Raw genomic sequence first — 15,807 nt, 5'->3', positions numbered from 1 at the left:
CCATTCTCAGTTTTGTTTGCTCCTATATTAATAAAAATTAGGGTCAACTATAGGATCAACAAGTAAGACAGATGTGACTGATGGACATCTGTATGCTATGAAACTGTCCAAGGTTTTGTCTGCATGTATTGCTTCGAATATCTTACTGTTTAGAAAGTAATCTCTTTATCTGTTTTTAATAGATTTAATTGATCATAAGCAATATTAGTTACACAGTGTGCAATTGTCCTAATAGGAGAATTTATCAGGTCAATAAAATTCATATCTGGTTCCCTTCACCCGATATGAATTTTATTAACCCGATAAATTCTGTAAAACGTTGTCAGTTCGTCATCCGAAGACACATAGTTTCCAGACAATATTAGTATTAGTTAATAGAAATCTAAGAAATTTAAACACATGGTTTATAACGAAGAAAGGACGGTTGGGGTTGATTTTGGGGGTTATGATCCTAACAGTTTAGGAATTAAGGGCCAAAAAAGGGGCCCAATTAAGCATTTTTCTAGTATTCAGGCAATAACTTGTGGATTGGTGTATGGATCTCTCTGAAATTGTACAACAAGTTTCCATACCACAAAGGGATGGTTAGAATTAGCTTTGGGGGGGGGGGGGGGGCGTAATGGCTTAAAACGTATAGTGATTAGGGGCAAAAAAAGGGGGGAAAAAGAGGGTTTCCTTGTTAATGGACAATCACTGTTAATTACAATGTTAATTTGGATTACCTCCCTTACACTGCTTTAAAATTATGGATAAAGAAATTTTGTATTGTCTTTTTTTGTCAATTTATTTTTAGAAGTTACTAATAAGAATGCTGATTAAAGATATTATTTTTAGACATGATCATGTATGTCATTTTCTATTTTAAGACTTTGATGATGTATTTAAATGGGTAATTATGGTTGCAAACTCCATTGGAAATTTTAATTGAGATAATGACCATATCTTGAGGGAAACATTTTTTACTTGGAAAAAGGGGAAGGGGGGGGAGGTGAAAAAAAATGGGAGGGGGGCAATTTTTTTTCTCATTACAGATTATTTCAGAAATTAAAAAGAAAATTTCTTCAAATATTATTTTTTATTGTAAAAAAAAAAGGGGTGGGAAAAAAAAAATGTCAAAAAAAAAAGGGTGTGGATATTATTTTTTTTTGGGGGGGGGGGGTCAATTTGCAACAGCATAGAGTATTGCACAAAAGCAAAAAATTGAATATAAATTCAAATCATATAACCAATTTTAAGTTCTTTGACTACAGTTATTCTGTGTCAGAAACCTATTATGTGTCAAACATTTAATTTCAATCCAAATTCAGACCTGTATCAAGCACGAATATTGTGTCCATTTTTTCCCCAACTGTTTAGGGTTGTACCTCTGCGGTCGTATCCAGCTGCGCTCAGCAAAGCAATTTATTATGTTGATGTTACATTTTTTGTTTTATATGTTGTTGTTACATTCTATGTTTTCAATAACAACATAATAAGTATACAATATATGTACATTGTCTCAATTTGTCTGAAAATATAAAGTTTATTTGTATGAGCTTTAGAAACAGGACAAAAAGCAAGTTTCGCCGAGATTTTCTCCTGTTTTGTAGTGAGTACAAATAAATTTTATATTTTCCGACAATGTACATATATTGTTTTTATCCTGCAATTAACACCCAACGCTTGAAAATTTAGTTGTTAAAATCCGAATCATTGTCTCTAATTTTCCAAAGAAATCGACATAGTTTCAATGTATTCCATGAAGTGGACCCCAAAATGAACTGTTACATGAAAAGAAATATTCACATTACCACTTGCCCAAAATGGAAGCAGGGTAACAGGCTGATTGCAGGCTAAATCTATTTTTCTTACCTAGACCTCTTATTAAGTCTTTCTGGTTTCTAATGGCATGCTCCTGCACAAGGTCTGCTTCCTTGTTCTTACCATTTCCCCCTTTAGTATTGACGAATGCCCCTTCTAGCTGTCTCATTTTCATATGAGGGGATGAAAGATGATCTACTTGCAAGATGGTATTAATGCACTCAGAAAAATATTTACTCATTGCTGAGTGGCTGTAAAAAAAGGCAGCATTTTCCTTCATATTCATTATGAGTCTCTCCATGTCCCCCTCCTTTGCTGTGTCATTCATATTCACAATTTGCATCCCCCAGGTTAATAAATTTGTGAAATAGTTGCAAACATAATCTTCTGTACTGTATCCTAGACCTAAAAAATAACTGTTTATTTTAATTTACATACACAAACAATTTTATCATGTGTAACGATTCATCTTCATCTTCTTCATCATCTGTACCAATTATCAGGTTGCCTGCATATTGATATTGTAAAATATCAGCTGCGAGCCATAATATGAAGCTTTTTGTTGAGTGAGCGAAGCAAACAAGTTCAAAAAGGATTCATATTGAGTCGAGCAGCTGATATTTTACCATATAAATATGCAGACAACCAGATAATCGATTTATCAGGTTGTATTTGCGTATTTTGCATGAGAGAAACAAGTGTTTTCTTGGTTTCAACAGCAAACCTGAAGATGACTTGATAAGTTCGGAACAAACTTATCAACGTCGGTGATGTACAGGGATTGTAAAAGCCTGACTACCGAAAAAAAATTTAAAAAAAAACTTATTAACGTCGGTTCATACATTATGACGTCGCTGATATGTTCGGGTCAAAATTATTTAAAGGCCGGGTCAACGTATTTGATGTCACAAAGCTGTGGTATGCAATTTTATTCAGAGCTGAACAGTGTGATATAGACAGTTAAGGAAGTCCGATAAGTTAAAATGTTAAGCTGATTTATGTATATGTATCCAGATATGTATATCTGCCATTTCATTCCTATAATTTAATTATTTAGCTTGGTCATTAAGTGTACATTGAAATGCATCCAATGTTTTATTTTAGCTGTAGAAATATGTAATTTTAAATAGTGTGAACTCCTTGATTTTTTCTAGGGTACCAATTTTCATGGAATGTGGAATACTTGCATTTTCTCAAATATTTGATTTCATGATGGTTGTGTCAAAGTCAGCATGCATCAATTTGAAAATTTTAAATTCAATGAACATAAATTTAGAGTAATGTTTGCCACCGTACCAATGAAATAATTATATGAAAATTGGTATCCAACAAATAATATTGTTGGCACGGTATTTTACAATATTTGATACACAACTTTATAGCAATATTCAATGTTAATTTGATGTGCTTCAGTTTTCTGAGATATGACATGCATATAGATGTAAAGCTCACGATTCTTGCTTCTTAATATGTATGTATTAAACAAAAGGTAATTTTAATTATAAAAACTCTCAATTGTACAAACCATAAATCTTTGAAAAAACACTACTAAGCACAATGTCTCTGTTTTGTTCTCTGCAGTCCTTGATTTCATCTGAAGCTATGTGAATTAATGCTTTAACAATTAGCAGAAGTAGTTCTTCATGGGCTTTGTAGTTTGATTTTACATTTCCATTAACATCATTCCTCCTTAATGCTGTCTTCATGTGAAACAAAGTTCCACACTCTCCCAATGAATCGCTTTTAAATAAGGCTTTATATACTTTCTAAAAAAATTGACATAAAGACAGTGTTAAAATAACTTCAATTTTACTTTTAAATATTGGAACTTGTTTTTAAAGCCTATAAATCCAACATTAAGAATGCACTTAGGTGAAATTAAAAAAATCAAGAATATAGAATTAATGCTATGAGAGAGCATTACTTAAGGAACAAAATAAGCGCAAAGTTGAAGGGGACTTTAGGTTTGCATTCGGTCAAATCAGTTTTCCACACTTTTTCTTTGTTCTTGAATATATTGATTTGATATTTGGTATATTGTTTTATCATGACAAGATACAGATATAGTTAGAATTTTGTTCCGGTCTAAAGATTCTGTGCAGAATTATGGTCCTTGGACTCAGAATGCTTGTTGATAACTTAAATTACGAAAGGGACTAAGTATGAATACAATAAAACATACAGATAGAAGATCTTGCTTCACATGCCAAAGTTCACAAGTGACAGGGGACAAATGTTCAAATCGACCCTTTGGTGTTGGTGCTAAATATGTAATGTTTTTAGCATTTTGCAGTCTCTCCCTGGTCAGCATATCTCCTCCTAAAACCACTCCATATTTATCTAATACATCCGTATTTCCTGTAATTGGAATATTACAAACATTAACACATTTTGATTTCAATCAAATTTTGATGGCTATCATAAACAAATGCAACACTTTTTATACGACCGGAAAAAAAATTTCGGGTCGTATATTGGTATGACGTTGGCGTCGTCGTCGGCGTAGTCGTACAAAGACACATTGGTTTTCGCACTCTAACTTTAACTGAAATTTTACCATAAGGTTCAATACCACCAAAGGAAAGTTGGGATTGATTTTTGGGGTTATGATACCAACAGTTAAAGAATTAGGGACCAAAAATAACCATTTTTGTAACTTCCAGACATAGGGTCAGTTTCAAAAGCTTAGACTGTATGATATCATATACAAAAAAACTAAGCGACATCTTTTGAAACAAAAATACAGCGCAAGAAAAAAATTAGGCGAAAGAAAAAAACAAAATCATCAGAACAAAATCAATAGGTCTTTCCACGGAAAGGTGGAAAGACCTAAAAAGATGTTATGAACAGTATGCAATGTAAACTAATTCCTTTATTACCATATGCCTTTGTGTGCAAATCAATTATTTGATCCTCATAGTCACCCATTATATCCAGACAGTCTTCATTTTTCGATTCATTCTTGAACATTATTTTCAACGTAAAGACCTGCTGTTTCTTTGACATGCTGTCACTGTAACTTAAAATTAAGAAAATGCCAAATGAAGTATTATTATAGAAGATAAGGTTCTATATTCATATGATATTTCTGTTACTTCTGTAATTCTTTTATGTAATATGTTAATAAAAGTCAAAGAATTACAATCAAACCAGTGCTAGGGGCCATCTGATCTTATACTTGCATTGAGGTGAGAGTTTTTGCTTCATGTTGAAGTCCTCACTGTCGCTTTGAAATGAAGAATAGCTATAAATATGTTATTCCATTGCATTTTGTGTTTTGTTGTACAGGAGTTTTATGTCAATATATGAAAGAAGATGTGGTATGATTGCCAATGAGACAACTCTTCACAATAGACCAAATGACACCGAAATTAACAGCTAAAGGTCACTGTCAGCCTTCAACAATGTGCAAAGCTCATACCGCATAGTCAGCTACCCATATCCTTTATTTTTTTTCTATTATATTTAACATGCAACCATAATTATCTTGGCAATAAAATGCATTTGGTTTGCAGAAAAAATCAAGGAATGTAGAAATATGTTCAACATAAACATGATATAAGATGTCATCACAATGTTCTTTTGCAAAATTTCAACTTGGATCATGAATTTCATTTAAAATTTATAACAAGCATAATTTTCACAAAATAATAAAATTTCCTTTTATTCTACATGTTACTTTGCAATAGTCATTCATATAAGTATTACAATCGTTAACTTGTCTTAACAGACTGTATATTGGCACTACTTAAACCCATTCCATTGAGGACTGGTGTAATTTCGTTTTTTTCCATATATTTAGACTTAATTTTGTACCGATGTGGTATATGTTGTGGTAGTGTATTTTTAAGCCACTGAAATTCATCCCTGTCACAAAGAAGACGACCTATCAAAACCTTCTGTACATCATTCAGCTTCAATGTTTCACTTTCATTCAAAACAAACATTTCTGCATCTATGTCTTTCAGTCTTACCTAAAAATAAACATAATACATGTATAATTAACCTTGCATAATGTTATAAGGTAGTCTTAACCTCCACTTTGTCCAGGAAAAAACATATTGAATGTAAAATAGATTCAATTTTCCAATCCATCAAGGACCATAAATCATGAACAGCAAAAATGAAATAAGTCCATCTGGAAATTGACATTTTCAACTTGACTTCACATACAACATATACTTTAACCTTGAAAACTTGAAAAATTCTCTTTTATTGCACTTAACTACTACAATTTAATCATCACATTTTTACATAGGAAAACCCATTTAATAAAAGTAACACATAGTGACCACGAATTAACATCTCAAAGAGTAATTAGAATATGTAACCTTTAAGAAAACATCAGTCTGAAAAACATAACTCAACAGAAATGGTTGGAATAACATGTTGTGTTAATATAAGTTATCTACGTTCATATCCATAGATTTGGATATTTTAACACCCTCAAGTATCCAAGTACACCTTGAGGCAAAATTATCCCCGGTCTCAGTTTAAATCTGGCAATTTTTAGAGAAATTCGACCACTAAGTGTAACGTGAAAGCAACGCTTTTTTCATTTTTTTAAATATCTTTTATCGGGAATTTGACATAATTTTAACAGGGTAAAGAACCCTGCATGTAGACAAATATAAGACGTTTTTAAACTAAAGACAGAGAAACTGAAACGGGTGGAATTTGGCGCGCAATGTTGTGAGAGTTACATCATAAATGGTGTGACGTCAACGTGGGTCATTTGCAAAGCTAGAAATCTAGTAATTAAAAGTATTTCATCAAAAATTTAATTCTAGGGAAAGGGCTTTAACTGAACAAGGGAGAAAAGCTAAAATCGTGAAAATCGAACTTGACCTGTAACTTGTCATGATAAAACAATACACCAAATATCAAATCACTATCTTAAAGCATGAAGAAAAAAAGTCTGGAAAACTGATTTGCCGGACTGACGGATGGACAGACAGACAGACAAACCTAAAGTCCCCTTCGACTATTGAAATTCACAGTGTCTAATTATATTTCAATTTGGCAAATAGATTGTTAGCTTATGGGATAATAAAAGATTTAAACATCTTGAAAGTTGTTTAAAATGAAATTTATATGATTTTATCCTGCAATTGACCTTTCTACTATACTAATACAGGTGTACAGATAACACGAAGCGATAAATGTATACTAGATGTTTTATAGTCTCCTGGTATCCTGATTTTGTTGCGAGCTAATGTTTTGTCAAATTTCTGTTGACATCACAGTTAAATTTGGGGTCCTCATTGCGGTCCTGTTTAAGCCATGATTTCATAAAAAATTAATTAACAATTGGGCTGGAATTTTTTTTTAAAATTAATTGCTGGATAAAGACACTAAACAGTTACTGTCTATGTAATTAAAGAAATCAAATGTAAAATCCATAAAAAATAATACTTCAAATCTTCAACCAATTGAAAAAGAAATTAAAAAGTTAACAAGTCAACCATGCTAACAAAAGTAGCAACAGAAACTGGACTAACTTCTGGTGTATTCTCTGGAAGATTTTGGTAATTAAGTCTGGTGAAAAATGCATTAGAGGCAAACCAGTGTATATCCTGGTTGCTAGTGTCTGTCCTTTGGTGGTTTGTTCTGATATACATATCCAAGTTATCACCGGTTATTTTCATTAAAGGGTTTGTACGAATTGCCTCAACCAACATATTGTGTGAAGCAATGACAGCCTTATCAAGAATCCTTAATTTTCCAGAACAGGAAAGGCTTAATGACATCCTGTTCAATCTTCTGATAAACTATTAAATAGAATATAAAATAAAATAAAACATGTATGAAATAGTGCTATCATAATCAGTTATAACTTATGTATTTGTGGCCAGGTTAATAATGCACCATCACCAAAAGTAGAAATAAGCACTGTGAAGCCATAATAAGCACTGTGAAGCCATTTTTATCAATGATAAATGTTTTTGTTCCATTTTGTAATTGTTGAAACTCAGAAACACTGTAAAATATATAACAGAAGCTAATTTTTCATTTATCTGCTTTTTTTTTTTTATCAAAATGGAAACATAGGAAAAGATCATTTTTTACTTTTATATTGAATATCATTTGTTATATTTCCCATACCAAAATGTTGATAAGAATACTTTCACAGTTTAAGTGTTAATAGCTAGCTAGACTAAGATACATTGGTTTGTCTGCAGTTGGATTCGAACCAACATACAGCAAGTGTATTTCCCATTTAATACAGACTTTCATATAATGTATTTTGTTAATGTAAAAGCAGAGTAATGCTGTTACCTAAAAGAAAAGCAAAAGTATACTGTAAATTCAGAAATGATTGAGATTTTTATCAATGTGATTTATGCAACTTGGTATTGAGTATCGCAGTAATAACAACTGTAGTATTCTAATATCCAATACATATATCTATAATTATTAAACTTTTCCTGAAATTCCAATAATTAATCTGATTATCTCATATATTTGTTAGTCATGGGATATGTCAATTAAATCTCTGAATTTACAGTATACAATAATGGAAAACATAAAATCTATTTGTATTCATTGCTATCATAATTGGTGGAATATAAAAACAGATTTTATATTTTGAGACATAGGAAAAAGGGAAAGGTTAGGCACTATGCAGTAATAATTATAGCAAAATAAGCATTGAGGTAGCAAAACAAATGAAAGTATAAATTCATGAAAACCTGGGCATATCCAGGTGTAGAGTACAATTGCAATCATAAGACCGTTCAATTTACTGAGATGTAATAACCAAACTCCACCAATAAAATAAGCCCCTACCATTAAATAATCATTACTTGGTCTCCTTCTGAAGAAAAAGTATCTTATGTAACCTTTAAAAAACTATATTGCATAACATTACTTCTTACCTCATCATTTGCATCTCCTTTTACAGCTAACATGGTAATGCATCTCTGTATACCAGAGTTTTTATTGTTTCTCGCAAACATCAGACAAGAGTATGCCACTGCAACACTGGTAATTTGCCTTAAATTCACTTTGGTTTCATCTTTCACACATACTGATACTAGTGTTTCAAGTAAATGTGGACATCTATTGGTATTCAAATATACAAGTGAATTTATATTAAATATTAAAGTACAAATGTAGTAAGAAAGATTAGTTCAAAGAATTTCAATAATAAGTAATGATGTCTTGAACATCACTGATGAGACATTTATTGTCAAAATATGCAGATCTTTTTATATATATATTGTTATAAAATTGGTACCGTTAATGATTTGATCTTCATCATCAATATTTAGAAATAAAAGAACAATAATGTTTGAAATTTTTGTTTAAAAAAGTAACTTTAAATTGATAATGCATTACAGGAAAGTACTTATTCTGGCAGATAGATATGTTAAAAGTTCTGTAACCACCTGTCTCTGGCCATGAATGTGCAATAAATTAATTGAAATTTGGGTTTTTTTCTGCCACATGTGTTTTTCAATCATTGATGTGGTATGTATCAGACTGTTGGTATTTTATTTTGAATGTTTATTTTATTTTCTTAATGGTAAGAATTTTGCTTATTGTTGAAGGTTGTTGGATAACCATTAGATAGTTTGTATCTTTGTCAAATTATATCTACCGATAGTTGCCTCATTGACAATCATGCAACATTTCCCTATTTTCATATTGAAATCCAATTTGAGAAAATCTGACCTCAAAATGCTATGGTGAAAATTTTGATGATGTTAATAATACCGTGTTTTCATTTCTTGAATAATGCCCATGAAAATGTCTTGATCGCTTAGGTCTGTTTGACTACACATCCTTAACATGCTTGCATAGTCGTAATCTGTATTACTCTTTAATTTCATCATTTTTAATAAATCTTTAATCCTATCTAAAAAATTGACATCTTCATCATCTTCTTCTTCTTCTTCTGTGTACAAATGACAAGAGTATTCATGGTCATTTGAATTCAAAGCAGTTGCATTTTGCCCTTTTTGGTTGATATATGAATGATCACTGAAACAATGAACATTTAATGGTGGTAAATGTTTTTTCATAGACATTGACTAAGTCTGCATTTATTTAACCTATATATACATGTTTTAAGAAAATTTCATTTTGTAAGTAAGTGACAGATTTATGGTACAAATGACAAATTTGATGTTACTATGTATCCAATGGTTATTTTCAATCTCATAGATATGACATCTTTCTTGACATAGATTTTAGTGTAAGAGTTGAGATTATTATTACTAAACTAGTGATGATTTTTACTGGTTCTACTCCTCGATTTAACTAATCTATGGCAACTTAGATTCTTCCTAAACCACATATTTATTAAAAAATAAAATGCTCCGCTGGGCGCAGCTTGATACGACCGCAGAGGTCGAACCCTGAACAGTTGGGGCAAGTATGGACACAACATTCAAGCTTGATACAGCTCTGAATTTGGATTGTGATTAAATATTTGACACAGCATAGGTTTCTGACACAGTATGAATGTGGCTAAGAACTTTTTTTTTTTAATTTACCTATTATGGTCCAATATCCAAAATCTAAATACATGGTTAGATTCAGCACATCAAAGAACCCAAAGAATTCAATTTTTGATGAAATCAAACAAAGTTTAATTTTGGACCCTTTTGACCTCAATGTGAACCAATTTGATAGTGGGGCCCAAAAATCAAAATACATGGTTAGATTCAGCTTATCAAAGAACCCCATATATTCAAAGTTTAATTTTGGACCCCAACTTGGACCAACTTGAAAACTGGGCTCATAATCAAAAATCTAAACACATGTTTAAATTCGGCATATCAAAGAACCCCAAGAATTCAATTTTAGTTAAAATCAAACTAAGTTTAATTTTGGACCCTTTGGACCTTAATGTAGACCAATTTAAATAAATTGCTTCGCCGAGCGCAGCTGGATACGACCGCAGAGGTACAACCCTAAACAGTTGGGGGAAAAAATGGATACAATATTCACGCTTGATACAGGTCTTAATTTGGATTGTAATTAAATATTTGACACATAATAGGTTTCTGACACAGAATAACTGTAGTCAAAGAACTTAGAATTGGTTATATGATTTGAATTTATATTCAATTTTTTGCTTTTGAGCAATACACTATGCTGTTGTGAATTGACCCCCCCCCAAAAAAACAAATCTGAAATGAGAAAAAATTGTACCCCCCCTCACAATTTCTTTTTTACCCCCTCCCCCAATTTTTTTTTCACCTCCCCCCCTTTTTCCATAAAAAAAAATTCTTTCCCTCAAGATATGGTCATAATCTCAATTAAAATTTCCAATGGAGTTTGCAACCATAATTACCCATTTAAATACATCATAAAAGTCTTAAAATAGAAAATGACATACATGATCATGGCTAAAATTTATATTCCTTAATCAGCATTTTTAAATAGTAACATCTAAAAATAAATTGACAGCTAATCACCTCAAGACAATACATTTCTTTATACATAATTTAAAAGCAGTGTAAGGGAGGTAATCCAAACATAACATTGTACTTTTTTTTAATTGTCCATTAACCAGGAAAACCCTTGCTTTTCCCCCTTTTTTGCCCCTAATTCCTAAAATACATGGTTAGATTCAGCATATCAAAGAACCCCATATATTCAATTGTTGTTGAAATCAAACAAAGTTTAATTTTGGACCCAAATTTGGACCAACTTGAAAACTGGGTCCAAAATCAAAAATCTAAATATATGTTTAGATTCAGCATATCAAAGAACCCCACATATTCAATTTTTGTTAAACTCAAACTAAGTTTTATTTTGGACCTTTTAGACCTTAATGTAGACTAATTTGAAAACTGGACCCAAAAATTAATAAAATGCTCCGCTGGGGCGCAGCTTGATACGACCGCAGAGGTCGAACCCTGAACAGTTGGGGCAAGTATGGACACAACATTCAAGCTTGATACAGCACTGAATTTGGATTGTGATTAAATATTTGACACAGCATAGGTTTCTGACACAGAATGAATGTGGTCTAAGAACTTAAAATTTTTTAATTTACCTATTAAAAAGTAAAATCACAAAAATACTGAACTCCGAGGAAAATTCAATCGGAAAGTCCCTAATCACATGGCAAAATCAAATGACAAAACACATCAAACGAATGGACAACAACTGTCATATTCCTGACTTGGTACAGGCATTTTCAAATGTAGAAAATGGTGGATTGAACCTGGTTTTATAGCGCTAAACCTCTCACTTGTACGACAGTCTTATCAAATTTCGTTATATTTACAACGATGCGTGAACAAAACAGACATTATAAATAAAATAGTCAAAATATGGGTACAGCAGTCATCACTGTGTTACAATATCAAAACAAACAATTATTTACAAAAAAAGCACAAAAGCATCTATCAAATTAAGACCCACATTCATTGCTTCGCGTGTCTGACGTCAGAAAATGTAAACGTCACATAAGAAAAAAGTTTGTCATTCAATGTCTATTCAAAACAATTTTATAATTTCACATGGGGAATGTTGGTATACAGGGTTAAAAAATCAAAAGTTATGTTAGAATTAATTTCAGAAATAGACCGAGATTTATAATTGTCCAGAAGTTCTTCAGAACCCTTAAGAATCCACATATGGTAAATACCACTACGCGAGTAAAATAAATTTGTCGTTTGTCGTTCAAAGTATTTTCAAATTTATAATAGAACAATAACATAATGACATATAATAGAACAATAACATAATGACGGGATCTTTTAAAGTACAGAGTCACGTTATAAGAACCACAGAAACACAAAAAGTCGCATATACAAAACACACCAGTAAAAATTAAAGATAATACAAACACATTGACGGGATGTATAAGTACCTAGCCACGTCAAATGGATATCACAGAAAACAAACCAAACAGTAAAAGTAATATTAATAATAGAACAAAGACAAATGAAAGAACAATATTACACGTTGTTAAGATGATAAACAACGTCAGTATGCAGAATCTATACTTCAAGACCATCATGTATTGTTTGTGAAGTTGATACGGAATATTTATCAACAAGGTCTTGGTACCTTCCGATGAACTTTTTTAGAAAAAGGACGAGACGTTCTTTGACATACCCCTGGTTCATCAACTTTCTGCTCAGACACTGGTGACGTTTTACAAAGTCTGAGTAAGAGCTGCAAGCTCTTGAATATCGAATAAGTTGGGAAATGTATATCCCATATGCAGGTGAAGTTGGTATATTGCTACTAAGGTGGGGGAAATTTATAATTTTAAAATTAAAATCGTCTCGTTTGTCATAGATTCTGGTACTGAGATTACTGTGTATGTCAAATTCGAGATATAAGTCTAAAAATGAGGCGGAGGAAGCCGTATCTGTTGTTTCTTTAATTTCTAGTTCTGGGGGATATATTAATGGAACCCAATCAGAAAAGTTCGGATTGTTAATGGAAAGAACATCATCAATATATCTAAAAGTGAAATTAAATAATCTGGCTTCTTTGATCTTCTTGTTTTTGACAAGTGTCTGAAGGAACTCCGATTCATATGAAAATAAGAAGAGGTCGGCAAGGAGAGGCGCACAGTTCGTTCCCATAGGAATGCCGACAATTTGTTGAAAAAGTCTACCTCCAAATTCAACAAATATGTTGTCGATAAGAAACTCCAGCATACTGATCACTTGTTCTTCTGTGTAGCATGTTTTACCCTTTTGTTCACTATTAACAAAATATGCCTTATGATATCCCAAAGTAATAAATTTATAGCGTATGCTACCATTTTTATGATGAAAGGCATTGTGGATTATTTCTTTCAAGCGATTTTTCAATTTCACATGGGGAATGGTGGTATACAGGGTTGAAAAATCAAAAGTTTTGATAGAACTAATCTCAGAAAAAGACCGAGATTTAAAATTATCTAGAAGTTCTTTAGAATTTTTAAGAATCCACATATGGTTAATACCACTACGCGAGTAAACAGTTTCACAGTATTTCTGAAGACCCTCTTTCACTGCGGACAGAATTTTAGTCAATCTAATGGACAATTCTTTAGTGGAACATGCAGATGAGCCGGCAATGTACCGTTGTTTGTAAGGAATTTTGTGGAGCTTAGGTATCCAATACAAAAAAGGTAAGTCCTCCGATTTGGTGTTCAATGTAATGTTCATTGAAGCCATGAAGGACTTATGATTTGCTAAAATCTCATCCTTGTCAAATGATATGTCTTTGTATGTGGGATTACCTGAGTGCTCATTTATTCCTAATTCTTTTACAAGACATTCGTAGTAATACGATTTACATATAAAGACAATATTATTTGAAGCTTTGTCCGCAGGAACAACAACATACTTATCATGAAGAGATGATAGACATTTCACGGCCTCTTTGTCTCTGAAAACGGACTTAGGTCGATCATTCACACAGTTTTTCAACTTATGAATGCGACGTTTTATCAGAGACCTGATAGTTTTGACCCATTCTGACAAAGTGTCCAGTTCAACTTCTTCTCGTTTAGCCCATGCTCTGGCGTAGTCCTCAATGGAATCCATAATTATTTTGAAGTTATGGTTCCAATTGATGTGTTGGGGTTCTCTAAACTTAGGACCATGAGAAATCACCTTTCGGAGATTTTCATGTTGAATTATGTTTAGATCCCCAGTTATAACATGACCAGAGGGGCTGTAATTATAAGGCGAGTGGGAACAGTCACATGTCGGTGGGTTTTTGAGGTATTGTTCTAAGTCAAGGTCCTGCAATGCTTGTTTATAGTTAAATACTTTAGGTGCAATGGTTTTGGTGTAACTGTAGGATACAATAGGAACAGACTGATTTTGAAAGTAAATAGGAATTTTAGATATTACCTCCTTGTGATGTAGAACGTTGCAGATGTTGATTGCATCAATCCCTCTATTGGTAAAGTGAACAGGAAGGAATTTCCTCTTTTCCTCGTGTAAAGGTTCCGATCTTACTGGTTTGAAAAGACGGAAAAGAGCTACATCACAAATAATACTGACTAGTCTGTATATTGGAGAAAATGTATCGATGCATCCTTTGTCAAGTGCATAATCTCTCAAACATTTAAGAAAATTAACAGGCAGTGAAAAAAGAATAGTTCTAATGTAATGTAACCCTAGTGGATGATGAAGATGTGAAAGAAGGTCATCAAAGCTCCCAGAGGGCGATCTAGATTTTGATGACTTTTTTACATTAGGCCGATGGTAATGTTTTTGCCCATGACTACGTTGCTGTCGTAAGGTAGTATTAAATAAACTCATTACATTAACATCACTGCAGGCAGGACTGGACAAATTTCCTACTCCTTTGACATTATCATTGCAACCATATGGCATTGCAGTCCCTAATTCCCTTATCCAGAAATTTTCTCTATCTTTGCGGAAAGGAGTACTTAGTACAGGGCTATTTGTGTGGTGATAAATTTTCTCGATGATGCGTACTTTCATAGATAAAGAAGGATCATGGTCCGGTTGATTAAAATGGTTATAAAGAACCCTAAATTGCGGATCTTTATTATCAAAACCATATCATTATTATTTGCTTTTATATATAAATCAGAAATAACCAATTTAAAATGGAAAATTTTAAAGAAAAAAAAAATCCCTCCACTAAATTTTGTGAACCCCCTTATGATTCATCACCCCCAAACTCAATCCCAGCCTTCCCTTTGTGGTATGGTACCTTGCAGTACAATTTCAGAGAGATCCATACACTTGAACACAAGTTATTGTCTGGAAACTAGAAAAATGCTTGTTTTTAGGCCCCTTTTTGGCCCCAAATTCCTAAATGTTTAGGGCAATTACCCCCAAACTCAAACCCAGCTTTCCTTTTGTGATATGGAACCTTGTAGTACAATTTCATAAAGATCCATACACTTACACATAAGTTATTGTCCTGAAACTAGAAAAATGCTTGTTTTTTGCCCCTTTTTGGCCCTTAATTCCAAAAATTTTGAGGCAATTACCCCTAAAATCAATCCCAGCCTTCCCTTTGTGGTATGGTACCTTGCAGTACTATTTCAGAGAGATC

General features: G+C 32.5%; 1 protein-coding gene across 1 annotated transcript; it reads right to left on the bottom strand.

Moving 5' to 3' along the window:
* Positions 1–1,786: 1,786 nt before the first annotated feature.
* Positions 1,787–8,711, bottom strand: LOC127710328 (uncharacterized). The gene is made up of 4 exons (XM_052216125.1): positions 8,679–8,711; positions 5,706–5,774; positions 3,317–3,566; positions 1,787–2,205 (listed from the first exon to the last, which is right to left on the bottom strand). The coding sequence occupies exons 1-4, from the start codon at positions 8,709–8,711 to the stop codon at positions 1,787–1,789; spliced, it is 771 nt and encodes a 256-aa protein (XP_052072085.1).
* Positions 8,712–15,807: the final 7,096 nt, after the last annotated feature.

This window comes from Mytilus californianus, unplaced genomic scaffold (assembly GCF_021869535.1).
Source record: "Mytilus californianus isolate M0D057914Y unplaced genomic scaffold, xbMytCali1.0.p SCAF_71, whole genome shotgun sequence".
In the NCBI taxonomy this organism is placed as follows: domain Eukaryota; kingdom Metazoa; phylum Mollusca; class Bivalvia; order Mytilida; family Mytilidae; genus Mytilus; species Mytilus californianus.
The sequence above is the reverse complement of the archived record's forward strand: the minus strand, read 5'-3'. Positions and strand labels throughout refer to the sequence as shown.

What these genes read in the sequence shown, in the direction of transcription:
- LOC127710328 (XM_052216125.1), bottom strand. Translation starts at nt 8,711, where the DNA reads ATGTTAGCTGTAAAAGGAGATGCAAATGATGAG. An exon ending in AAGGAGATGCAAATGATGAG is followed by an intron (nt 5,775 to 8,678) that starts GTAAGAAGTAAT and finishes GTTTATTTTTAG; the next exon opens with GTAAGACTGAAAGACATAGA. An exon ending in AAAGATTTATGGTTTGTACA is followed by an intron (nt 2,206 to 3,316) that starts ATTGAGAGTTTT and finishes GTTATTTTTTAG; the next exon opens with GTCTAGGATACAGTACAGAA.